Genomic DNA, 27,265 nt, shown 5'->3' with positions numbered 1-27,265 from the left:
GGCTAGTGTCTCAGGACAAGTTTTAACTCAAGTCCTCCTGACTCCAGGGTGGCTGCTCTATACATTCACCATTTAGCTGTCCCTTCAGACATTCTTTTCAACTGGGAATTAAAACCCATGGTAGGGGCAGCTGGGTGGCTAAGTGGATAGAGCACTGGCTCAGAAGTTGGGAGGATCTGAGTTCAAGTCTCATCTCAGACACTTACTAGCTGGGTGACCCTGGGCAAGTCACTTAACCCCGATTGCCTTAAACATGTGGGGCCATCTCCAGTCCTCCTGATATATATCTTGCCCTGATGCCAAATTCCTGAAAGTGATGATCTCAGAGGGTAAGGGACCTGAGAGATCAATCTAGTAAATCAGTCTAGTAAATTGGAAAATCTCCTTTGACAGAGCATCCCTTGATGATGCTGGTGAGCACCATTTGCTTGTGTTATGCCTCACTTTATGATATTTGTTAATTTTGTCTCCCACATTGTGTAATTTGATTTTGGAATTCTGTCATATTGTGTTATGAGCTCTTCATATATATATATATATATATATATATATATATATATATATATATATATATATATATATATATATATATATATATAATTTCCAAATAAAAAAATGGGGGGGGGACAGCTAGGTGGTGCAGTGGATAAAACACCAGCCCAGGATTCAGGAGAACCTGAGTTCAAATTCGACCTCAAACACTTGACACTTACTAGCTGTGTAAGTGACTAGGCAAGTCACTTAACCCTCATTGTCCAGTAAAAAAAAAAGAAAGACAGAAAGGGCATGGGTTTCAGGAAGGTGGGCACTTGGGACAACTCTAAATGATGGAAGAAGCTGAAGACATCAGTTAAAACTTATTTTTAAAATGCTGTGTGACCACAAGTGTAAAACAAGCTGAGGGGAGAAAAGGCAAGTGAGTAATGGTTGGTTGAGTTAGGATTTGAGGAGGGAGTAAAATTTGGATATTCTGAGGAATTGGGGAATATTTAGGGCAGATCAGTGACAGCGATTCATTCTAACTCGAAAGAGTTAGAAATACAATACTTTAGAATGAGGAGATGAGGGAGAGGGGGTAAGTGTGGAGAAGGTGGGAAGAGGAGAGGAGAGAGGGAGGGAAACAAAGGAGATGGAGAGATGAAGGAGAGAGGAGGGAAGAGGGAGAGGAAAGGAGAGGAAGAGGGAGAAAGAAGAGGGAGAGAGGAAAGGGCGGGGAGAGAAGACGAGAAAGAGAAAGGAAGGAGAGAAGCGGGGGGCGGGGCGGGGAGGGGGGAGACAGACAAAGACAGACACAGACCCGCGGCCGAAGCCGGGCAGCAGGGACAGAAGGACAGAGCCGCAGAGCCCCTCCCCAGGCCGGGGGCGGGGCCCACGCTGGCGCGCGCTTCTCCCCTCCCGCCCCCGCCTGCCGCCCCCAGGTTCGGGCGGACTGGCGCGCGCGGCTCCCCGGGGTCCCCGCAGCTCCTTTCACTTTCGTCCAGGCGCTGTCGGCTCTGAGCTGTGCCCGACCCCTCCCCAGCCCGGGGTCCTCAGCGCCCGACGCCCCCTGGTACCGTGGCCATGGAGAGGCTCAGGGCCCAGGTGGGGAGCACGCTGGACCAGCTCACCCCGAACGAACTGAAAGAGTTCAAGTTTTACCTGCGGCACTGCGAGGAGCCCCGAATCACTGCGCAGGACCTGGACCTGGCCGGCACCACCCCGGAGCTGGCCGATCTGCTGCAGAAGCGCTACGTCAGGAGCGAGACGCCCAGGGTCTTAGCCCAGGTGCTGAAGCGGGTACGCCGCATGGACCTGGCAGCCGAGTGGGGTAAGGTGGGGCGGCACACTCAGGGCGCCCCTGCTCCTGGCCGGGTTCGGGTCCCGCCTTCCAGGCTTCCCTTGCACCGCCACCCGCTACCCCACCCCCATAAGGATGATCACCTTTGACCGTTACTTCTCATTTGTGAGCCCCACTTGACCCTTGGTAAGCGAAGCTACTGCTCCATTTTACAGACGAACAAACCGAGGATAAGAGGTTAAGTGACCTGCCTATTTATGGTCCCACTAGCAAGCCAGTTTAATTTGCACAGCTAGTGAGAGTCAGATGCAGTTTGGGAATACAGAGCTTTTCATGACCAGCATCACTTTGCTACCTCACTCCCAGCTGTCATCCAGATAGAAGAGATGGAGAGAGTTTAAAAGACTAGGGGCCTAGCCTGGCATTAGGAGCTTTGGTTAAAAAAACTAAGACTTAAATCTTATAAAGGCAGGTTTTGGAAACGATCTCTACATGTAACTGGAAAATAATAAAATACTTTTATAATTAAAAAAGAAAATAAGACTTGAGCAACTAGGTGGCACAGTGGATAAAGCACCGGCCCTGGATTCAGGAGGACCTGAGGTCAAATATGACCTCAGAAACTTGACACTTACTAGCTGTGTGACCCTGGGCAAGTCACCTAACCCTCATTGCCCCCTTCCCCCCCAAAAAAAAAGAACTTGAAATAAGCAGGAGGTGCTGATGCCAAATGAGGAAACTAATTCTCATAGTAGTTACTTGACTATCCAAAGTCACTTAGTTAGTAGTGGGGAGTTAGGACCAGATTTGAGGTTTTCTGACCTCTAAACCGGGGCCCTTTTAAGAATACCATAATGCCCCAGTGTTGAGATCAAAGGTATCACTAGATCGAAGGTTCATTTTGTTAAGTCCACAAAAGGTTATTCAGGGGACATCTCCCCACCACCTTTCAATTCCAAACCAACAGGTATTCACTGGGATCCACTTTTGTCAGCTCTATGCTAGGCAGGGTGCTAGATATCTGAAGGACTTTCTCATCTATCTGATCCTTGAAGTTTATCCCTAATCTTTTGAGATTATTGGCATAAAAGATGTCAAGCAATGCATTCCAATACTGATTGAGACAGATGGAGTGTGGGGCATATATTTTATGTGTTTGGCATATACTATCTTTTTTTTTTAATTAAAAAAAATTTTTTTAGTGAGGCAATTGGGGTTAAGTGACTTGCCTAAGGTCACACAGCTAGTAAGTGTTAAGTGTCTGAGGTCAGATTTGAACTTAGGTCCTCCTGACTCCAGGGCCGTGCTCTATCCACTGTGCCACCTAGCTGCCCCTGGCATATACTATCAATTCCAGGATGGTACATAGTTGTTTGTGTGCTTTGGCCCCCAGTAGAATGTGAGCTTGTTGAGGACAGAACCTCTGCTTTTGCCTTTCTTTGTATTTTTGATGCTTAGCACAATGCTTGGCACATAGTAGGTGCTTCATGCTTGCTGACTCTGAGGAAGGACTTTGACAAAAGAAATGGTCCCTGCCACTTGCTTTCTTCATTCGGTAAGCACTCACTATGTGTTAGGTGCTGGGATACAAAGCTCTAACCAATTGAAGTTCTTGCCTTCAAGGAGTTTACCTTTTAGGAAAAACAACAGGTGAGAAGAGAATTAAATAGAAAGATATGCAAAGTCCTTTCTAAGATAACATCAGCACCTGGGAGATCAGGATATGAAGAAATGGGATTATTCAAGGCACTTTTGCCCATTCCTCTCAACTCCAAAGCAGTAAATGAGATTCTTTTAGGGCAGCTAAGGAAGGTAGAGATTCTACTGGGCAGGAGTGCTGAATAGGGATGGGGAGAAAGCCTGTGCAAAGACACAGAGAGGAGATGGAATCTTGTAAAGGGCCAAGCAGGCCAGTGTGGCTGTACTATGGAGTGGTGGGTACTAAAGGTGTTATTGCCTTCATTTTATATGTGAAGAAAGTGAGTCTCTGGTAAAGGGACTTGCCTGTGGTTTCCCAGCTAATAATTGCCGGTGGTGGGATTCAAACTGAGTTATTCCTGATTCCAATCCCAATAGTCTATGCCTGTGCCACACCAGTTTTTGAGCTGGGCTTTATAAAATAGATAAAAATTCAATAGAGGAGGAGCAGGAGGGAAGATATCTCAGCTTCAGGTAACACCATGAGCAAAAGCAAGGAGGTAGGAAAATGTAGCAGGGTTTCCAATTATTCTGTAATGCAGCATCCAAAACAAGAGAAATGAAATGTAGCTGGAAACGTGCCAAATTGTGGAAGAGGATTGTTCCTCAAAATTTGCTTTGGAGTTGGTGGACCTGTTTCTGAAGAGGTTTCACTTTAAGAGTCCTCTGCAAGTCTGGGAAGAAGCGTCTTTGTTTATTTACATGCTACTGACCTGTCTGAGCATGCTCAGTTAGAGCTGTAGGCACTAAGGGAGGCTGCTTCTGGGACCATCATTAAGCCCACAGAGCTATGGGATCCCCCTGTCCCAGCTTGATAAAAGAAGTCAAGGAAGCCTTGTCTCCTCATTCAACAATTCATATTTTCCCAGCACATCAGGCATGACAAAGGACTTTTCTCATAAAAATCCTGATAACACATATATCATATCTGATTGACAAGTGAGGGTCAAAGGGGTCAAGTCCCTAGCCCAGGGTCAATAATGGGAAATAACAGAGTCTGCTCCAGTAGTATGGATTGTTAAATTATCCTTGCAAGCATTGACACTTCAAATCAGGACTTGATTTAATGTTTGTTGATTGTATGGGCTTAAGAAAGTGATGGAGAAAATATTGGTAATGCAGGTTAAACTTAAAAATGTTTCAAGTGTTTACCCTCTTCCCCCACCCCCAACCTTCTCAAGTTGGTTGTTAAACATATTTCCCAACATGCCACTTTAAATCAGGTCTTTTAATTCCAAACATGTCCTTTCCACACCAGACTTTAGACTTCCTCAGGCTTGAGATGCAGTGGTATAAGTAGATTTAGGAAATCCAACTTTATCAGAATACACGTGGGAATAGAACCAATTCTTGTGCTGCTTGGCCTCAGAGGGTAAAACAAGGACGTCAGGGTGGGAGTCACCAAAAAAGCAAATTGAGGCTTAATGTAAGGGAGAATTTGCTAACACATATAGCTATCCAAAAGTTGCCTGAGCTGCCTTAATGAGGCAGGGGTGTTGTGGTGAGAGGGTGTCTTCAGTTTGATACTAGACCTTGTATCAGGAATATTGTAGAAGGAGATTCTTGGTCAGTTTCGGATTATGTCCTAGGCCTTCTAAGATGCTGTCCGAGTCTGCAGTTTTGGGAAATGACTAAGCCTGGGGTCGGCATATCAGAAAAGAGTCAAATGAACACACTTTCATGGGGAGGGGATGATCCATGTAGATTCCTGCTACTATGTAGCAGGCAACATTTTCCCTTTTCAGGAACTTTAAACAGTATCTGTCATAGCAACAAAGTCTGTTATGGGTGTACACAACTGGAATATGTTTACAACCTCCAGTTCTCCCTCCCTATCTCCACCTCCTGGCTTCCTTTAAGTCTCAGATAAAGTGTCCCCTTCTGCAAGAAGCCTCTCCCATTTCTTCTCAATTCTAGGGCCTTGTCTTTAATAGGGTCTCCAGTGGAGGCCATTTTCATCTCCTCCATTAGACAGGGAGCTGTCCTTTTTGTTTCCTTGTATCCCCAGTACCTGCACATAGTAGGCACTTAAGAATGTTGATGTGACTCCAGTTTTAAACTGTCCATGGTCAATATAAAGAAAGCTGGAGCAAACATTAAATGTGTACCTAAGAAAATATCCTTTGCTTCTCTTTATTATTTCCATCCATTTATTTGTCCATTCATTTAAGTGTTTGTTTATCTATCTCTCTATCTACTTTTCCTATCATAATCCTGTATTGTCAAGCAAAACTTTTGGCCAAAAGGCTCTGACTCTACCTTGGCTTTTCTGACTTCATGGAATTCATTTCTTCTGATGGCCTCCTCCCTGTACCCTTAACTCCCCCTCTTTCCCACAGACTTTCTGCATTTACACCTTTGGTTCACTTCTGCCCTGCCTTCTGCTCCCTCTCTCTTCTCTCATGATTTACATAGAGAGTTCAGCAAAAAGGCAAAAGTATGAAGACACTGACAAAAAATAAACCAAGACTTCAGAGTCAATAACAAACCTTTATTAAACACCTGCTTTGTGCCAGTCATTGTGCTAGATGCTGAGGGTTCAAAAGCACAAGTGAAATCCTTTCTCCCCTCAAGGAGCTGACATTGTGTTGAGGGACATGTGCACACATGGAAGTATACATACAAAATACAATCAGAATCCACACACAGTGATTTGGGGTGTGAGAGAGCTGCTGCTGTGGGAATCAGGAAAAGTTTCATGTGAAGATGGAGCTTGAAGTGAATGTTGGGGGCGACCCAGGATTCAGAGAGGCAGAGGTGAGGAGAGAGTACATGCCAGGTGAGGTAGAGAGCCAGTGCAAAGGCAGAGAGTTGAGAAATAAAGGGTTATGTGTGAGAAGCAGTAGGAAGGTCAGTTTAGCTGGACTGAAGGCAACATGAAGGGGAATACTGTGTAAGTAGGCCTATGGTTGGGTCCAGACTGTAATGAGCTTTAAAGAAAATGGTCTTAAATTTGATCCTAGAGGTGGATAGGAAGCCACTAGAGCTTTTTTTTTTTTTTCAGTGAGGCAATTGGGGTTAAGTGACTTGCCCAGGGTCACACAGCTAGTAAGTATTAAGTGTCTGAGGCCGGATTTGAACTCAGGTACTCCTGACTCCAGGGCCGGTGCTCTATCCACTTCGCCACCTAGCTGCCCCCCCACTAGAGCTTATTGAGAAAGAGAGTAAGATGGTCAGACCTGTACTTTGGGAAAATCACTGGCTTGTATGCGGGCAATGGGTTGGAGTAGTGAGGGGCTTAAGGAAGGGAGATTTGATAAGGAGACTGTTGTAATGGCCCAAGGGAGAGACTGAACTAGGGCAGAAGAGAAGGGGACAAGAGATGTCATGGAGACAAATGAAAACATTTGACAAGAGACTGGATTTGAGGAGTGAGATTTGGGCACCATGCCTAAGTTACTGAGTGATTGGAAAGATGGTGTAATCCTTACCATAAATATGGAAGTTTGGAAGACTCGTGTGTTAAAGAGAAAAGATGATGAGTTCTGCTTTGGACATAGTCCCTATGAGATGTCTATGGTATGTCCAGGTCAAGAGCAATTGGTGATATGGGACAGGAAGTAAAGAGAGAGGCTGAGGCCACATATGTAATCATCTGCACCAGGACCATGATTCAATCCATGGAAGCTAATGAAGTTACCAATTGAGAGAAGTGTATGTAGCTGTACTCTGTGGTGATCTACCAATTAGAGGGAGAGGGGAGAGAAGGGAAGAGGTCCTAGGCCAGAGCCTTGGCATATACCTAGTGTAAGGGAACATAAATAGAGATGCTGAGAAAGAGCAGTCAGGTAGGAAAGAGAGAACCAACAGAGGCAGCTGGTGGCACAGTAGATAGAGCCCTGGGCCTGGAGTTCAAATCTGGACTCAGACACTTAACTCATTGTGTGACCCTGGGGAAGGCACTTAACCCGTTTGCCTCAGTTTTAGCAACTGAAAAATGGGGACCAAATGGCCCTAGCCTTGCAGGGTTTTTGTGAAGCTTCTATGAGATAATACTTGTAAAAAGTACCTGGTATACAGTAGGCACTACATAAATGCTTATTCTCTTTCTCCAGTATCACAGAATACCATCAAGAAGAGAGTATCTAGGAGAAGGTAGGGGGATCATCAGAGTCAAGTGCTGCAGAATGGTGAAGGAGGATGAGGATTGAGAAAAGGTGATTGAGGTTGGCAATGAAGAGGTCACTGGTAAATCTGCAGAGAGCAGTTTTTGTTGAGTGATGAGGTCCAGATGTCAAGGGGTTGAAGAGGGAAGGAGAGGAGAGGAAGCAGAGGTGAGGACTGAAGACAACCAGGTCCCAGAGTTTGGCTGAGAAAAGGGAGAGAGGAAGAGAGTGATAGCTAGCAATAGCTAGCAGGGAAGGTGAAGGTTTGTTGAAGGTAGGAAAGACTTGGGCCTCTTTGTAGGTTGTAGGGAAGGAACCTACAGATAGGGAGAGATTGGAAAACAGAATGTAGGAAAATGTTTGTAGGATGGATCTGCTGGAGAACCCAGGAGGAATGGGGTTAAGGAAATGTGTCCCAGATAGAGAAAGGATATGTGGGAAAGCACTAAATAAATAATGCTGTTCTGTGTTTTTGTTTTTCTGGTTCATAGATTCCATAGAAAGAGCTTCACGGATGAATTTGAAGAGACCATATGAAGATGACGGCCCTGAATTGGTAAGTTCTTAATTTTTATCTAAACCTGAGTAATGTAATTATCTGATACCTGCGTGGCTCCTTAACATAGCTATAAAAGGGCAGATTTGTGTGTTATTTCACTCTCCTGTTCAAAAAAATTCCACTTCCTGTCTATTCTCTCTGGGATAAAATACAGACGTCTCTTCCTGTGTTTGGCATTTAGAGCCCTTCAAAATCTGGCTCCAACCTCACTTTTCCAACTAATTTCCTATTGCCCCCCTTCATCCCTTCCATCAGTAAGGGAATTGGACTGCTTGATTTTCACCATGATTTCCATCAGACTGGCTCCCATCCCTGCAGTGCAATCCCTGTTCATTTCCACCTCCTGGAAGCCCAGGTTCCATTCAGACTCATCTTAGCTGACCCCTCCTCCCTGGGGCCTCTCCCCTCACTCTAATTGTTGGAGCTTTCTCAGTAGAATGTCAGCTCCTTGGCTGAAAAAGCCTATGCCTTTTGTACTTACACTGTCCAGCAGGGTGCTTAAGGTATAGTAGTAGTAGTAGTAGTAGTAGTAGTAGTAGTAGTAGTAGTAGTAGTAGTAGTAGTAGTAGTAGTAGGCCTTCACCAGTCTCAGATGACCATGATCAGCGGCTTGAAGAGCCACAGGCCACAGTGTGGCTGTGCAGTCCGATACGGGAGCCGCAGCTCCTGAGTGACTTATAACCGGTAACTGCCACATCCCGTGTTATATCTACCCCATGAGGAGTAGCTGGAGTGTCCTCTCCAGGGGGCTGGCCTGGGCAGATAAATATGGAAGACAAGCTGTTGCCCATGAAGCAGGTTTTCCCTCTCTGCAACATTGGTGGATCCAAAGGAGAGGCAGAGCCAATATAGTTTGGCACCAGTGCCGCCGTAGGAGTTGCCAGAGGGATGTGATGTCCAACATCCAACTACCTAAGGGACTCCAACTCCTGATTTTTCCTCGGGGTTAACTCCCGAAGCCTTTCCCATATATGGGTATAGCCGAGGTTTAAAATCAGGGTTTCCTTCCCCTAGGTGGGTTGCCTGCCAAGGCTAATGAGCCCCACCTGCCCAAAGCTACTGGTTTTAAGGCGCCAGTGACTCACCTTCGCCCCTTCTTCTGTTAGTGGAAACGGTTCCACCAAGAGAAGGCCAGGAGTTGGGCTTCGGTTGTCAGAAGCTATTTGAGACGCCCACTATTGGAGCATTTTATAGAGAGTGGGAGCTTATCCCCACTCCCACCCCGGTGTAACAAACCTTTGGAACCAGGTGGGCTATGACTGCTTTGCTTCCAGATGGGGGAGATAACAAAGTAGTAATGAGGGGACAAACAAGGTAACAGCTGTAAATGCCCATGGGGTGGAGTAAATCAGAAAGACCACAGGATTTGGATTCAAAAGAACTGGGTTAAAGTCTGGTTTCTAGCACTTCCTAACTCTGTCCTTGATCAAATCAGCTAAGTTCTCAGCCAGTTTTCTTATCTATAAGAATGTTAATATCTAAAGGATAACATTGAGAGATTTGCTGGGTGCTTAAAGAGATCTTATTTGATCATCACAACAACTCAGGAAGGTAGGTGTTATGATTATCTCCATTTTACAGATGAGCAAACTGAGACACAGAGAGACGGAATGCTCCAGGGTCATGGAGCTAGTAAGTGTCTGAGAATGGATTTGGACTCAGGTCTTCCTTAGGTCTTCTCCAGGTCCAGCATCCTGTCCAGGGGACCACCTAGCTGCCTGAAGTAGAAATAGGAATAATAACTGTTCTTCCCTCACCTGAGTTTAAGTAACTAAACAGATAATTGGGTTCAACAAGCATTTATCAAGTCCTTACTATACCTTAACTTATAGCCCACCTCTGTTTCTAGTAAAGGGGAAGGACTGGGGAGAAAGTGGGGTCCTTGCTGCATTCAAGAAAAATGGCAAGGGGAAACTTGGGGGAGGGGAAGGAGAGAGTGTTGGAAACTGAGGCAGGGCTTCTGTAAAGAGTCTGTCCTCCTGAGTCTTATCACCCAGATGATGCTAGAGGTGTCCCCTGCCACTAAAATGGATTCCTGTCCCCAACGGGCCAAGGGGTGCCAATAAACCAATTGATTTATCTTAGGACAGCCAGCGCCCAGCTCCCAAGACCTAACCAGGTCTTCGTCTTCCTACCAAAGTGCCAAAGGGCATGTTGATACTTTATGGGAAGAGGGGTCTCTCCTGCTCACCACCCCTCTCCCAAATGCTAAAATGCCAAGGAAAGCCAGAGTTGCTTTTGGTGATGGGCACCTCTGGACTGACTTATGAGAGAAGAATAAGACCATGTCTTTCCAGGGACTTAGTGGCATGTTCTCATTGGAATCATTAAGACCAAACCTCTGGAGCTGGGGAGATTTGGGGGCCTACAAACTATGTATAACCCAATGAATTTAGCTAAAGTTCTTGACTCATAAAAAGGAGAAGTATCCAGCACCCAGGGAATCCATAATACTATCATTCCTGTTTGCCCCCAGGGCTCCCGGTTCCCCTGATAAACCCAAACCAAACCCTTACCTTACCAGGTAAACCCCATCACTGACCCCAGGAGAGGGACAGACAGCATGTGGGCCTGTGTGTCTGGGTGTTATGTTTTCTGATACGTGGGATTAAATTGTTCTTAACCATTTGACTTACAAACAGGAACGCTATAACATGGACCAAAAGCGTAAGGCTTTTGTGATGTGTGTGAAAACAGGCCGACCAGGGGCTGAGCAGGATATGAACAGAATTAAAAAATGGCTGGATGCATGCAAGTTTGATTATGAATCATGCATTGATCCTGATGAAGAGGTAAACATGAGAACACAGCAACATTGGTAACTGGCTTTTATAGCCTTCTTCCTTTGTAAGGATGTAATCTTATCAGTAATGTCTTCTTCCTTTAAAAATCCTAGTAAAAGAATCATAGTACTTCTGTCAAGGGTCAAGTTTCAGGGAGCTAATAAATTCTATGACATTCCCATGAGCTTTTTTTTTTAGCCTTTTAAGTATTTCATGGTGGAGATGGGGATTAAAGGTCTATTGTTTTCCTAATTTCTACAGTAAAGAAAAGCCTTTACAGGAAAATAAATGCTCTATTAATTGCTTTGATTTCACATGGTTTGCAGAGCTGGATAGAATTTGAGCTTCATGACTAAGTGACTGGGTCACTAAGGAGTCCTCCCTACTGGTTGTCTCCATTTTGGTCCCCTTTACTCTGGCTGAGACCCTCCCTGACTAGGAAAGACAGCCCCAGGAAGTCATTCCCCTTGCCCTGGAGGCCATCACTGGTACCACTACTCCTAAAACTAATTAATATTGGATTTTAGAACAATCATTCATTCTATTTTTTTTTTTTTGCGGGGCAATGAGGGTTAAGTGACTTGCCCAGGATCACACAGCTAGTAAGTGTCAAGTGTCTGAAGCCAGATTTGAACTCAGGTACTCCTGAATCCAGGGCCTGTGCTTTATCCACTATTCTATTTTATAATTGCAATCAGAATTTGGAGATTGGATTTTCTATTTGTAATTTGCAAATTCATGATGAAAGTTATGTTAGGTGCTATATGCAATCATATAAAATAATCCCAGAGTCCCACAGTTGTAATAAAAATGAAAGTTTTCTTCTTCTTCTTCTTCTTCTTCTTCTTCTTCTTCTTCTTCTTCTTCTTCTTCTTCTTCTTCTTCTCCTTCTCCTTCTCCTTCTCCTTCTCCTTCTCCTTCTCCTTCTCCTTCTCCTTCTCCTTCTCCTTCTCCTTCTCCTTCTCCTTCTCCTTCTCCTTCTCCTTCTCCTTCTCCTTCTTCTTTTTTAGTGAGGCAATTGGGGCCAAGTGACTTGCCCAGGGTCACACAGCTAGTAAGTGTCAAGGGTCCAAGGCTGGATTTGAACTCAGGTCCTCCTGAATCCAGGGCCAGTGCTCTATCCACTGCACCACCTAGCTGCCCCTCTCTTGCTTCTTAAACCTCTTGTGTTCCTGAGTGCTAGGTTTCTTTTCAAAACAGCCTACAAATATGATGGTGCCATTTTAGACACACCCTTCCTTTTAAGGGTCTATATTTTATGTGAGAACATAAGCTTTCAGTGCCACGACCTCAGGGAAATGAGGGCATTCTGAGTACTACTATGGATAATACAAATGGGTTACAAGTCCACCCGTTGACTGAATACATTTTGCAATGCTATTTGCCACAGGAGTTATTTGAGAAATTGAGACAGTTTCGAGATGAAATCAACGGAATCCCAGATGACATTAGCTGTTGCCTTGTTACTCTTATGGCCCATGGAGAAGAAGGCGTTATAAAAACAAAATTGGAGGAAAGAGTCAACTTATCAGATATTTTTGAAATGTTCAGCAATGAAAAGTGTCCAGTGCTTCAAGAGAAACCAAAAATCTTTGTAATCCAGGCTTGTAGAGGAGGTAAGAAGAACCTATCATGGGTGGCAGGGAATTCTTAGACTTCATTGTAAATGAATTCTTCTTGGCCCTAGGAAATTCCAACTCAGATTTTCATCTGAGAAAGACTTTCCTTTCTCTTCTTCTGGTCCTCCTATCACAAGAAGAAATACTCATTAGCTGCACCTTTACATCCATAAAGATGTCAAGTTTCGTCTATTTGCGGGCCCAAAGTACTCTAATCTTAAGATCCTACATGTTAGGGTGTCTTTTTGAGTAAATAGATTCAAGATCTTACTATGTATAAATCCACAGTTTTACTGATTTTCCACAGTGTTATTCCCCCTTCCACTTTTTATGATGTTCCCCTGTGGCCCCAACTTCCTCACTCACTTTGGGATAATTTTTTGTGGTTTCTCAGGGCCCAGTGAAATGCTGTGGAAAAGATATTTTGTATTTGGAGGCAGAGCACCAAGGTTTGAATCCTGGTGCTGTCACTTAAGATACTTAAGATAACTGGCATTTTAAAAAATAGCCTTAAAATTTACAAAGTGCCTTACTTATGCTATTCATGCTAACTCCCTCTGTGACTCTGGCAAGTCATGTAACCTCTCTGGGGCTCAGTTTCCTTATTTGTTAAATTAAAGGTTGGGTTGGATTAACTCTAAAGTCCCCTCCATCTATAAATCTGATGCTATGATCCTACTAGCCTTTAACATGATGAAATTGCTAGTCCCTGGCCTACCAATTCTGAGGAATGTTGCTGTTTATATGTGTGTAGTTTGCTCTTTAGACTGGGATCTGGCTTGTGTAGCTTTTCTGGAGCTGCTGGGCCCCATGATTGTGAACTACCCTCTGCAATGTACATGCAGTGACACAGTCCTATTTATGATGGGTTCATTTGGCATTAGTAGCAGATTAACAGATGATTGCTCATCTCACTGTCCCTTCCCATCTTCTCTTACAAAAACAGATAAAAGAGATGGTGGTGTTGTTCAAGCTGATGATGAACCAATGGAACTGGATTCAGAGAAGAAGCGACTTCCCACATTCAGTGATTACTTTATCATCTATCCCACCCAAAAAGGTAAGGCAATGAATTTATGTGCTGCTAAGGCATGTGAAGTGAAAGGGATCATGATTGCTCAAAATCCAGTGGTGGTTGTTTAAGTTTCACATTTGTGGTAAAATTATTCTTACTCCTCATCATGTAAACATAGATCGCCAAGGAATAGAATTACTCGTCCCACGAAGCATCTTTTCCAGTGCACAATTGGCTTAATCCACTAGGGTTTTGGCCTTCTGCTCAACCATTTGTACTTAGGCAGACTCCCATTGGGTCTGTGTTGTTTAACATTTTTTTTTTTTTTGGTGGGGCAATAAGGGTTAAGTAACTTGCCCAAGGTCACACAGCTAGTAAATGTCAAGTGTCTGAAGCCAGATTTGAACTCGTATCCTCCTGAATCCAGGGACAGTGCTTTATCCATTGCTCCACCTAGCTGCTCCCAGTATTGTTTAATATTTCTATCCCTTTTTGAGATGAAATCAAAGATGGCATAATTATCAAATCTTCACAGGAGACCAAACTGAGAGATATCATAATTTGGATGCCAGAATCATAATTCAGAAATATCTGGACAGGCTAGAATTTTGGTCAAATTTAGAAAGATGCAATTTATCAGGGATAAATGCAAAGTCTTAATTCAACTCCCTAATTAAAATGTAGGGGAGATGTCACTAGAGATTAGAGTGCATTTGGAAAAATATCTGGGGTTTTTAGTGAACTAAAAGCCAAGCATAATTTAACATTTTGTGATATGGTAGTCAGAACATGTGTTAAGAGATGTCCAGAAATTGGCTGATGATCATCCCTTTGTCCTCTGCTATGGTCTGATAACACCTGAAATATTATGTTCATGTTGAGTACCTGAATGGGCCACTAGGACGTGCAGTGGACATAGTGCCAACCCTGGAGTTATGAAAACTCATCTTCCTGAGTTTAAACCTGGCCTCAGACACTTGCTAGCTGTGTGACCCTGGGAAAGTCACTTTACCCTCTTTGCCTCAGTTTCCTCATCTGTAAAATGAACTGAGGAAGGAAATGGCAAATCACTCCAGTATCTTTGCCAAGAAAACTATGGATAGGGTCACAAAGAGTCAGATACAACTAGAACGACTCAACAACAACCACCTCAATTTTGGAAAGACAGTGATAAACTGGAATGAGTAAGGAGTGGGGTGACTAGAATGGTGCTGTATTTTGGAGATTATTTGGCGATATTTAGTTTGAAAAAGAGCAGGCTTCGGGTGACTTGATAGCTATTGTCAAGTATGTGGAACAGTGATTAGATTATTTGGCTTGGCCCTAAAAGGCAGAAATAGGAAGAGTGGGAGAAAACTGCAGAAGGGCAGGTATAGGTTGGATGATGGGGAAAACTTCCCAGTACTTAGAGCCATCCCAGAGTAGACTTCTTCAGGAATTGGTGGGTGCCTTTATACTAGAGAGCTTCAAGTAAAGTCCTGATGACCATTTAATTGTTGGCCATATTGTGGCATAGATTAGGTCCCATTTGGAGCAGATGACTCTTGATGTCCTTTCAAACTCTGAACTTCAGCTGGTGTGCTTGGTCTCCTAGAGCCCCTCTAAGATCCACAGAGTAGGGCAGAAAGTGCAGAGAGGCATATTTGAGGTTATGATTAGTAAAGACTACCTAATAGTGATTCCTGTCCAAAGTGGAGTTAGCAGGAGTTACCTTAGAAGATAACAGGTTTCCCCTACTTGAAGTTCTTGGGTGACAGCTGAATGACCATATGCTTGAGGATGTTGTATGGCAGGGCTTCTTAAACGTTTTCCACTCACGACTTCTTTTCACCCAAGAAATATATACACAACCTGAGGTACATAGGTATATAAAATAGGTAGACATAACCATTTCTTGTTGCCAAATGTTTTGTTTCCCCCACATTCAGTTACATGACCCTTTATAGTGTCTCAACACACATTTTAAGAAACTTTGCCCTATGGGACATGCTTTGGGTATGGAATCCATTCTTACTATGAGCAGGATGCTCCAGGGCCCAGCCAGCTGCTTTACAGGGTCTGTTTGAGATTCTGAAAGTCACAAGCTCTTGACTGAAGCAGCACTGAGGAAACACAGCCGAACCTTCAGATAATACCTAGTGTCCTCTAGACTATTTTGCTGGACATTCAGAGGCTTTTCCTGGTTCTTGGCCCACTGTCAATTATTTACTGACCTCACCTGCCATGGATTCTTTATGGACTGGGCATTGAAACTGCCTAGTTAGTGGACTAACAAGGCTAAGGTTCCAAGGAACAGATTTGGGAGGCAGGCAGCAAAGGTGTAACTCCTGGGCACCTTGGTGAAATGTAGAAATGTCCTAATGTTTCATAGAACAAGCATTTATCTTGCTTAGTAAAATTGTTTTCTAGTTTCCAAATGTGTGTGTTTTTAGGACACTTTAGTAAAAAATATACACAATATTCTCCTTTCTCTACTGGTAGATCATGTTGCTTTGCGCCACCCAAAATATGGTTCTGTGATGATCCAAGCCATAGATGAAGTCTTTCAGCAACATGGTATGAAGTTACATATTGCAGATTTTTTCACTCAGGTGAGTAATCATTAAATGGATTCATGCTCCCTGTTATGCTATTTTTCCTCTACTGATTTACAAGTGTTTATTTACTTCTATCAGCACATTCCATGGAACTCCCTAAGTAGGATTTGTGCATGTATGTGTGTATGTGTGCTGGGTGCCTGCACCATTACATGAAGTCTTTCTCCTTCTGAGATGTCTTCTTTCTCTGAACTCTTTTCTCATGTTCTTGGCTTCCTCGGTAGATTTTAAACTTCTCTGAGGGCAGGATTGTGCAGCTCTTGGTGTAGTTAGTAAACAAGGGGCTGAGGTGTTTATTAAATAAGTCATTTTACACTTTTTCACTCTCTCATTTCCCTGGATCTGGTCAGATTTAAATTTTTGTCCAGTAAGGATGATGGATCAACCTGGAAGGAAGAACGACAACTCAGCCTTAATGTTCTTTGGGCTGAATGAAGGGAAATCAGTGTCAAGTTTATTACAGCTATCTTCATCATCATCATGATCATGCTAATAATACTCATTGCTCTTGTGCTCTGCAGGAAAATTGTCCCCTCCCAAGCAACCCCAGAAAACCCTCCCAGGCCTGAAATCATGACTGTGGCTTGGTGGGATGTCATCTCTAGCCTCTGTCCTCTTCTCTCCACTCATGCTACAGGGACCCTAGTTAAGGCCCTCATCAGCTCATGCCAGGAGGACTTCAGGATCCTAATAACTTGGTTGGTCAAAGTTCTTCTTAAACATTACTGATGTTGCTGTATAGAATGTTCTCTCAGTTCTGCTCAGTTTGCTCTTCCTCATCCTGTGGAGATCTCTCCAGGCTTTTCTAAAGTCACTGAGCTCTTAATTTCTTATAGCAGAGTAATATTCCATCATGAATATGTACAATGATTTGTTCAGCCATTCCCCGCCTGATGTGCATCCCTGCGATTTCCAGTTCTTTCATACCACAAAGAGAGTGGCTATAAATATTTTAGAACATGCAGGTTCTTTTCCTTTTCCTCTCCTCATCTTGGGAAATAATCCTGAGAGTGGTCTTGCTGGGTCAAAGGGTATAGGCAATTTAATAACTCTTTTGGCATAATTCCATATCTATCTCCAGAATGGTTGGATCAGCTCAGAGATCCACCAACAGTGAATTAAGGTGCCAATTTTTCCACATCCTCTCCAACATTTGTCACTTCCCCTTTCTGTCTTGGTGTATGGTATAAGATATTGATCTATGCCTAATTTCTGCCAGACTGTTTTCCAGTTTTCCCAATAATTTTTGCCAAATAACAAATTCTTATCCCCAAAGCTTAAGTCTTTACACTTGTCAAACACTATATTACTGTATTCATTTGCTGTTGGAGATTGTATGTCTATTCTGTTCCACTTACCTACCTTTCTGTTTCTTAACCAGTACTAGCTGGTTTTGCTAATTACTACCTTATAGTATCTTTAAGTCTGGTACTCCTAAACCTCCCTCCTTGACATTTTTTCCATCAATTCCTTTGATATTCTTGACCTTTTGTTCTTCCAAATTAATTTTGTTATTATTTAATTGGGATGCCATTGACTATGTAGAATAATTTTGATAAAATTGTCATTTTTCTCATATTGGCCCTGCCAACCCATGAATAATTTATATTTATTTTTCCATTTATTTAAATCTGTGTACAAGGTTTGTTATGTTCAGAGAGACCCTGGGATTGTTTTGGTAGGTATATTCCGAAGTATATTATTTTGTCTAGAGTTATTTTAAATGGGGTATCTCTAGCTATCTCTTCCTGCAGCATCCTTTTGGTGATATGTAGGAATGATGATGATTTATGTGGGTTTACTTTACATCCTGCTACTTTGCTGAAATTATTAATGATTTCAATTAACTTTTTAGTTTAATCTTTAGGATTTTTCAAGTATATCATCTTATCATCTTCAAAAAAGAGATAGTTTTATTACTCCATTCCCTATCCTGATTTTTTTTATTTCTTTTTCTTCTCTTATTGCTATTGCTAGGATTTACTATACAATATTGAATAATATTGGTCACAGTGGGCATCTTTGTTTCACACTTGACCTTACTGGGAAAGCATGCAACTTATCTACATTACATTGACATATATTTTTGTTACTTTTAATATTGATATCATCAATTATATTAGTAGTTTACCTTATATAGAACAACCCATGCATTCCTGATATCAATCTTGCTTGGTCATAATGTATAATATTTGTAATATATTGTTGTAATCTTTTTGCTAGTATTTAAGATTTTTTACATTCATATTCATTAATTAAATTGTTGTATAATCATTTTCTCTGTTTTTACTTTTCCTGATTTGGGTATAAGTACTATATTTATTTCACAAAAGGAGTTTGGTAGGATCCCTTCTTTGCCTATTATGCCAAATAATTTATTTAATATTGGAATTACTTGTTCTTTAAATGTTGGATAGAATTGGCTTGTAAATCCCTCTGGTCCTGGCTCTTTTTTCTTATGAAGCTCTTTTATGGCCTGTTCAATATCTTTTTTTAAATAGGTCTACTTATATATTCTATTCCCTCTTCTGCTGATCTAGGCAGTTCGGATTTTTGTAAATATTCTTCTCAGCTATCTAATTGTTGAAGTGAATTGTACTCACTTCTTTGAGCAATTTGTGTTTTTTTTTTATCTTGTAGGTGAACAACAGAGTGGTGCACACAGACTATTACATGAGTAAGAATCCCGTAAAAGTAGTACTTGTCATGGAGTCAACTCTCACCAAAGCTGTGTACTTTTGACACTTGGAGGAGAAGGAAGAAGACATTAAATAAAGAATAACTTGTTTATGCATTTGCATTGTGCTTGACACTTTGTAAAACAATGTCTTTTATATGAAGTAATGACAAAACCTTCCTGGTAGGTGTTTTTCTGTCAAAAAATGAATTTCTCTAATGGTTTTTAAAATATATTTCATGTTTCTAAGGAGTTTTTTTGAAAATGCTTTATTACTGGACTTTTAAATCCCTTTTATTAATAAAAAAAATAAGTCTTTGTTTCCTCAGTTATTTCAGATTCTACTCCCCACAGGATACGGGGAAGGGCAAAAACAGTCTGTGATGTTGAGGAACTCTGGGTCTAATGGGAGAGACAAGTAAATAACTATGTTTGTATATGTGTGTGTATATATATATATATATATATATATACATATGTGTTTATGCATATATGGACACACATATTTATGCACACAAAATATTTTAGCTTTTAAGCCTTAAAACTGCACCAAGGCTTTTGGGACACCCTGATATCTATCTATCTACCTATCTATCTATCTATCCATCTATCTCCATACACACATACACATAATACACATGCACACACACACACACACACACACACGCGCGCGTGTGTGTGTGTGTGTGTGTGTGTGTGTGTGTGTGTGTGTGTGTGTGTGTGTGTGTAATGGAAGATGAGGACACAGGATAGAGGGGTGAGCCAGAGAAGGAGAAAGAAAAAAGAGAGAAGGGGAGTGTATGAGAATGAGGGAATGAGTAGGGGAGAAAGGAAATGGAATGTAATCTTAGAGGAAAGTCACCTAACAAGAGGGTAAAGCCTCATAGCTAACACTCATATGGTACTTTGTTAGACAGCTGGTAGAGCAGGGGATAGAGCACCAGGGCTAGAGTAAGGAAGACCTGAGTTCAAATCTGCCCTCAGACACATCCTAGCTCTGTGATCATGGGCAAGTGACTTCAACCTCTGTTTGCCTCAGTTTCCTCATCTATAAAATGGCCAAAATGATGGCAACTACTTTACAGGGTTGTTGTGAGGCTCCAATGAGATAATATTTGTAAAGTGCTTAGCACAGTGCCTGGTGCATAGTAAGTGCTCTATAAAGGTTCACTCTTGCTATGGTTTGCAAAGCCTTTTGAAATCTAACACCTCATCTAATCTTTACAACCACCCTGTGAGTTAGGTACTATTATTATATCTGGATTTTACAAATGAGAAAACTCATGAACAAGATGAAGAGACTTGTTCGGGGCCAAAAAGCTAGTAAGTGTCCAAGGCAGGATTCAGATTCAGTCTTTCTGGCTCTGACTGAGGCCAACTCATTCTCTTTTTCCAACCTCTTGAAGCACACACCTCCTTCTAACGATTCTCTCTCCTTTTAAAACATTATTATTACTATTTTTTTGTTTTGTTTTGCGGGGCAATGGGGGTTAAGTGACTTGCCCAGGGTCACACAGCTAGTAAGTGTCAAGTGTCTAAGGTCGGATTTTAACTCGGGTACTTCTGAATCCAGGGATGGTGCTTTATCCACTGTGCCACCTAGCTGTCCCCTATTATTTTATTTTAACATTATTTTAAAAAAATATTTTGAATTCTAAAAATTGTCTCCTCACCAGCCACTCCTTATTTCATTGAGAAGGCAAAGAATATATCAAGTATACACATGAAATCAAGTAAACCATATTTCTACATTAGCCATGTTGGGGAAAAAAGGAAGACAAATAAAGTTTAAAAATTATGCTGCAGTTTTTACTTAGAGTTCATCAGCTCTCTTTCTGGAGGTGGATAGTATTTTCCATCTTGGGTCCTTTGGAATTGTCTTGCATCATTGTCTTGATCAGAGTACACAAGTCTTTCACAGTTGATCATCATTCCAATATTGCTCTTACTGTGTACAATGTTAGTCTAGTTGTGCTCACTTCATTTAGCATCAGTTCATATGAACCTTGCCAGGTTTTTCTGAAGCCATCCTGCTTGTCATTTTTTGCAGCACAATAGTATTTCATCACAATCATATGCCACAACTTGTTCAACCATTCCCCAACTGATGAGCAATCCCTCCATCTCTAATTCCAACTATCTATTCTCTAAGGCTTCACTCAGGTCCCAGTTCTTCCATGAAACTTTCCAAGGCAGATTTAGGAAACATTGGTTTCTCCTTTCTTTAATTTCTGATAACACGATTTAGCATTCACTATATACGGTCTTATTCTCAAATTATTTCTTAATATCATAGGCTCTTGAAAAGGACTGAAGCTAAGGCATCATCTGGTTCAGTCCCTTCATTTAAACAGATGAGAAGACTGAGATGGTGGGGGTCACAAAATTAATTAGTGACATTGCTAGGTCTGCACCTGAGTTCACAGGCTTAGAAGAGCTTTTTCTCCAAAGAAGCTGACCTGTTACATAAGATAGCTCATTTCTACCAGTAACAGACCCGTCAATCTTTTTTGATGAAAAATGCTGTTATATGGGGGAGAAAATGTGATTAGTGGTGTAGAAAATAGTTTACTTTTATAAAAATGATAAACTGTGATTATAAAAATTTGATTCTTTGATTCCGTGACATGTCATGAAACATCAGATTTCTGTGCAATTTCCCCTTTATTAAAACTCAATATTATGGTTTAATCAGGTACATATACAAAATGGAAAAAAAATAAAATTCAACTCCTCTCCCAAACCTTAAAACATGGAAACAAATATTAGTCACCAAATTTCCTAACAAGGTGTTATTGAAGCTCTAATGTTCTTTATGTTCTTATTACATTTTAGTTTTGTTACCCTTTTTTTCTGAATATATTCTCTCCTCTCTTTAGTACGTTGTCCTTTGTAATAAAACACTTTTTTAAAGGAAGAGGAAAAATTAGCCGAACCAACCAACTCATCAAAAGTGTCTAATGGAATATCTAATATCTAATACTCCATATCCAAGGACCCTAACTTCTGCATAGAAGGAAGGCATATTTTTTTCATTTCCTTTCCAGTTCCAAATTTTGTCATCTTAGTTATGTCCCATTTGTTTTCCATTCTTTCTCTTATTGTAATGTGGTAATGTTTTCATTGTGGTATTTTTCTTTGCTTACTTCACTCTGCATCAGTTCATATAAAACTCATGCTTCTCTGAATCCTTCATAGTCAGTATTTCTTATAGCACAATAATCCATTATGTTTACATAGCTATTAAGTGTGTGAAGCCAGATTTGAAGTCAGGAAGATGAATCTTCCTGACTCCAGGACCTGTACTCTATCCATCTATACCACTTTGCTGTCCCAAGTGGGACTTTTGGGGGCGGCTTGGTGGCGCAGTGAATAAAGCACCGGCCCTGGATTCAGGAGTACCTGGGTTCAAATTCGGCCTCAGACAGTTGACACTTACTAGCTATGTGACCCTGGGCAAGTCACTTAACCCCCATTGCCCCACCAAAAATTAAAAAAAAAAAAAGTGGGACTTTAACCAAGGTCTTATTCACTTCAAGGCTAGTTCTAGCCACTATCTCATAGAGAATTGCTTTAATCCAATTCCATGTAGTCCCAGAAAGGGAACATATAATTTTGAAGAAGGCAGACAGAGGGTAGATGTAAGAAAGGTACAAATGGCATGATTGCATGAGGACATTGGGAATCCGAAGTCTAAAACAAAAATATAAGTATTATATTTAGTGCCTATTATGTGCCAAGTTCTTTACAAATATTATCTCATCTGATCCTCACAGCAGCCCTGTGAGGTAAGTGCTACAGGTATTCTTTTAGAGATGAGGAAAACTTAGAGGAGGTGACTTCTCCTGCATCATGGGAGGGATTTGAAGCTGGGGCTCTCCTGATTTTAAGGCTAACACTCCTTCCTTTAGACCACACTGGCTCTGTATCACACATGCCAGTCGCTGCTTGTCGAATAAATCTCCACGTTGTCATCGTCATGATCATGATAATAATACTCATTGCTCTTGTGCTCTGCAGGAAAATTGTCCCCTCCCAAGCAACCCCAGAAAACCCTCCCAGGCCTGAAATCATGACTGTGGCTTGGTGGGATGTCATCTCTAGCATCTGTCCCCTTATCTCCACTCATGCTACAGGCACCCTAGTTAAGGCCCTCATCAGCTCATGCCAGGAGGACTTCAGGATCCTAATAACTTGGTTGGTCAAAGTTCTTCTTAAATGTTACTGATGTTGCTGTATAGAATGTTCTCTTGGTTCTCTACATGTTTGTTCTTCATTCTCCTGTGGAGATCTCTCTAGGCTTTTTTTTTTTTTTAGTGAGGCAATTGGGGTTAAGTGACTTGCCCAGGGTCACACAGCTAGTAAGTGTTAAGTGTCTGAGGCATGATTTGAACTCAGGTAGTCCTGAATCCAGGGCCAGTGCTCTATCCACTGCGCCACCTAGCTGCCCCTCTCTAGGCTTTTCTAAAGTCACTGAGCTCCTCATTTCTTATAGCAGAATCACAGGCCATTCCCTGTGATTTCCAGTTCTTTGCTACCACAAAGAGAGTGGCTATAAATATTTTAGAATATGTAGGTTCTTTTCTTTTCCTCTCCTCATCTTGGGAAATAATCCTGAGAGTTGTCTTGCTGGGTCAAAGGGTATAGGCAATTTAATAACTCTTTTGGCATAATTCCATATCTCTCTCCAGAATGGTTGGTTCAGCTCAGAGATCTACCAACAGTGAATTAAGGTGCCGATTTTTCCACATCCCCTCCAACATTTGTCACTTCCCACTTTTGTGTTGATATATGGTAGAAGATATTGGTCTATGCCTAATTTCTGCCAGACTGCTTTTCAGCTTTCCTAATAATTTTTACCAAATGATGAATTTTTATTCCTAAACTTGTCTTCACACTTGTCGAACGCTAGATTACTGTATTCATTTGCTGTCCTAGTTTATATGGCTGTTCTGTTCCACTGATCTACCTTTTTATACTAGCCAGTTTTGCTAATTACTGCCTTATAGTATCTTTAAGGTCTGGTACTCCTAAACGTCCTTCCTTCATACTTTTTCCATTAGTTCCTTTGATATCTTGAACTTTTATTTTTCAAAATGAATTTTCTTATTATTTTTTCCAGTTCAATAAAATATTTTTGGTAATTTAATTAGGATGACATTCAATATGTATATTAATTTTGGTAAAATTGACATTTTTATTATTTTGGTGCTGACAACTCATGAACACTTTATATTTCTACATATATCTAAATCTGTGTACAAAGTTTTACTTATGTACAAAGGTTTTTATGTTCATTTAGATCCTGGATTTGTTTTGGTAGGTATATTCTCAGATATTTTAGATTGCATAGAGTTATTTTAAATGAACATCTCTTCCTGAAGTATCTGCTTCACTATATATAGGAATGCTGACGATTATGTGGGTTTACTTTGCATCCTGCTACTTTGCTGAAATTATTAATTATTTCAATTAACTTTTAGTTGAGTCTTTAGGATTTTCCAGGTATATCATCATATCATCTGCAACAAGAGATCATTTTATTACCTCATTCCCTATCCTGATTCCTTCTGTTTCTTTTTCTTATTGTTATTGCTAGCATTTCCTATACAATATTGAAAAATATTGGTCACAATGGGTATCTTTGTTTCACACCTGACCTTACTAGGAAAGCCTCTAACATATCTACAATACCAATAATCCTTTCTGATGGCTTTAGATAAATAATTCTCATCAATTTAAGGAAAAGTCCATTTATGCCTGTGCTTCCAGGTGTTTTTTTTAATAGAAATGAGTGTTGTACTTTAGCAAATGCTTTTTCTGCTTCTATTGATATTATCATATATTTTTGTTACTTTTATTATTTATATCATCAATTAGTAATTTTCCTTATGTTGAGCTATCCCCTGCATTCCTGGTATGAATCTTGCTTGGTCATAATGTATAATATTTGTAATGTATTCTTGTAATCTTTTAACAAGTGTTTTATTTAGGATTTTTGCATCCATATTCATTAATGAACTTGGTGTATGATTTTGTTTCTCTGTTTTTACTTTTCCTGGTTTGGGTATCAATATCATGTTTGTTTGTTTTATAAAAGGAGTTTGGTAGGATCCCGTCTTTGCCTATTATTCCAAATAATTTATTTAATATTGGAATTACTTGTTCTTTTTTGTTTGTTTGTTTGTTTTTTTAATGTTTGCAGGGCAATGGGGGTTAAGTGACTTGCCCAGGGTCACACAGCTAGTTAAGTGTCAAGTGTCTGAGGCTGGATTTGAACTCAGGTACTCCTGAATCCAAGGCCAGTGCTTTATCCACTGCGCCACCTAGCTGCCCCCGGAATTACTTGTTCTTTAAATGTTGGATAGAATTGGATTGTAAATCCCTTTGGTCCTGGTGCTTTTTACTTTTGAAGTTCTTTTGTGGCCTATTCAATTCCTTTTTTTTTTTAAATTGGTCTACTTAGATATTTTCTTTCTTCTATTGCTAATCTAAGAAGTTTGGATTTTTGTAAATATTCTTCTCAGCTATCTTATTGTTGAAGTGAATTTTACTCACTCCTTTGTGTAAATGTGTGTTTTTTTAATCTTGTAGGTGAACAACAGAGTGGTGCACACAGAATACAGAATAACTTGTTTGTGCATTTGCATTGTACTTCACATTTCTAAAACACTGGCTTTTACATATATTGGGTAGAATCTGCTCTGCTGGTTTCCAGGATTATACGAATCCTACAAGGTAGATGTGAGTGTTTATGCATATAAGTACACACATATTTATACATACAAAATAGTTCACCTATTAACCTTTAAAACTGCACTAAGACTTTTGGGATACCCTGATGTTTAGTTAAGGAAGTTTGGTTTCGATTTGCTCCTACAAAATGACACGCTCTCAAATAGAGATTAATACGATTTTTAATAGAATATAATAATTAAAGGAAAGGTAAAAGCAAATAATAATTAAAGGAAAGGTAAAAGCAGATCAGTTTTATAAAGAAAATATCCAATACAGGTTAGAATGATCACACAAAAAGCAAATCCTGTATATATATATATATGTATATATATATATAAAACATCACTGAATCGGGAAAGAACAACTCTCAATTTAGTAGCTGTGGGAACCCTTTATTCACAGCCTTTGAGTCCTCTGATCAGGACTCAGACTACTCCAGACATAAACATACACTGTGGATGAGAGTGGAGTCACACTAAAGATAATTTGGAGGTCATGAAATTCCAGTCACATAAGGGTGAACTGAAGGTCATTTCAACTAGGCCTATACCTGGGTAATCTTACACTAATTCATATAAGAATCTTTCACCTGATTATCTATCTCTCTTTCTATCTCTACACACATATATACATATACAGATACACAGGAGAAAGAAAAAGGAGATAAGGGGAGTGTATGAGAATGAGGGAATGAATAGGGGAGAAAGGAAATGGAATGTAATCTTAGAGGAAAGTCACCTAACAAGAGGGTAAGGCAAGCCTCATAGCTAACATTCATATAGCACTTTGTTAGACAGCTGGTAGAGCAGGGGATAGAACATGGGGGCTGGAGTAAGGAAGACCTGAGTTCAAATCTGCCCTCAGACACTTCCTAGCTCTGTGATCATGGGCAAATGTTTCCCTCAGTTTCCTTATCTGTAAAATGGCCATAATAATAGCACCTACTTTGTTGTAAGGTTGTCCTGAGGCACCAATGAGATAATATTTGTAAAGTGCTTAGCACAGTGCCTGGCACATAAGTAAGTGCTCTATAAAGGTTCACTCTTGCTATGGTTTGCAAAGCCTTTTGAAATCTAGCACCTCATCTAATCTTCACCACCACCCTGTGAGTTAGATGCTATTATTATATCTGGATTTTACCAATCAGAAAATTCGTGAACAAGATGAAGAGACTTGTCCAGGGCCAAAAAGCTAATAAGTGTCCAAGGCAGGATTCAGATTCAGTCTTTCTGGCTCTGACTGAGGCCAACTCATTTTCTTTTTCCAACCTCTTGAGGCACACGCCTCCTCCTAACGATTCTCTCTCCCTCTTTTTAAAACTTTTATTTTATTTTTAACATTTTAAAAAATATTTTGAGTTCTAAATTCTCTCCTTCCCACCAGCCCATTGAGAAGGCAAGAAATATATCACTTACACTTGTGAAATCATGTAAACCATATTTCCACATTAGCCATGTTGAAAAAAAACAACAAGAAAAATAAAGTTAAAACATTATTCTGCATTTTGTACTCAGAGTTCATCAGTGTTCTCTCTGGAGGTGGACAGTATTTTCCATCATGAGTCCTTTGGAATTGTCTTGCATCATTGTCTTGATCAGAGTAGCCAACTCTTTCACAGTTGATCATCATTATAATGTTGCTGTAATGTGTAAAATGTTCTTTTAGTTGTGCTCACTTCACTTAGCATCAGTTCATA

The 27,265-nt window shown here is 40.8% G+C and overlaps 1 protein-coding gene across 4 annotated transcripts; it reads left to right on the top strand.

The window, feature by feature from the left end:
- Positions 1-815: 815 nt before the first annotated feature.
- LOC122728551 (caspase-14-like) lies at positions 816-25,506 on the top strand. Of its 4 annotated transcripts, none has more exons than XM_043967268.1 (8): positions 816-916; positions 1,482-1,807; positions 8,073-8,137; positions 10,783-10,932; positions 12,314-12,539; positions 13,489-13,602; positions 16,039-16,148; positions 18,795-19,104. In XM_043967268.1, exons 2-8 carry the CDS (start codon positions 1,561-1,563, stop codon positions 18,894-18,896), a joined length of 1,014 nt encoding a protein of 337 aa, XP_043823203.1. In that variant the 5' UTR covers positions 816-916; positions 1,482-1,560; the 3' UTR covers positions 18,897-19,104. The 4 variants fall into 4 exon arrangements, 3 of the variants coding, with proteins under 3 accessions (XP_043823203.1, XP_043823204.1, XP_043823205.1); XM_043967269.1 differs by lacking the exon at positions 816-916 and adding an exon at positions 1,007-1,075; XR_006353292.1 differs by lacking the exon at positions 816-916 and adding an exon at positions 25,426-25,506 and having other exon boundaries at positions 1,386-1,807; positions 18,795-19,014.
- The last annotated feature ends 1,759 nt before the right edge of the window (positions 25,507-27,265 follow it).

The sequence above is a fragment of the Dromiciops gliroides genome, chromosome 5, assembly GCF_019393635.1.
Source record: "Dromiciops gliroides isolate mDroGli1 chromosome 5, mDroGli1.pri, whole genome shotgun sequence".
Lineage (NCBI taxonomy): Eukaryota > Metazoa > Chordata > Mammalia > Microbiotheria > Microbiotheriidae > Dromiciops > Dromiciops gliroides.
This window is presented reverse-complemented; position numbering and strand designations above follow the sequence as displayed.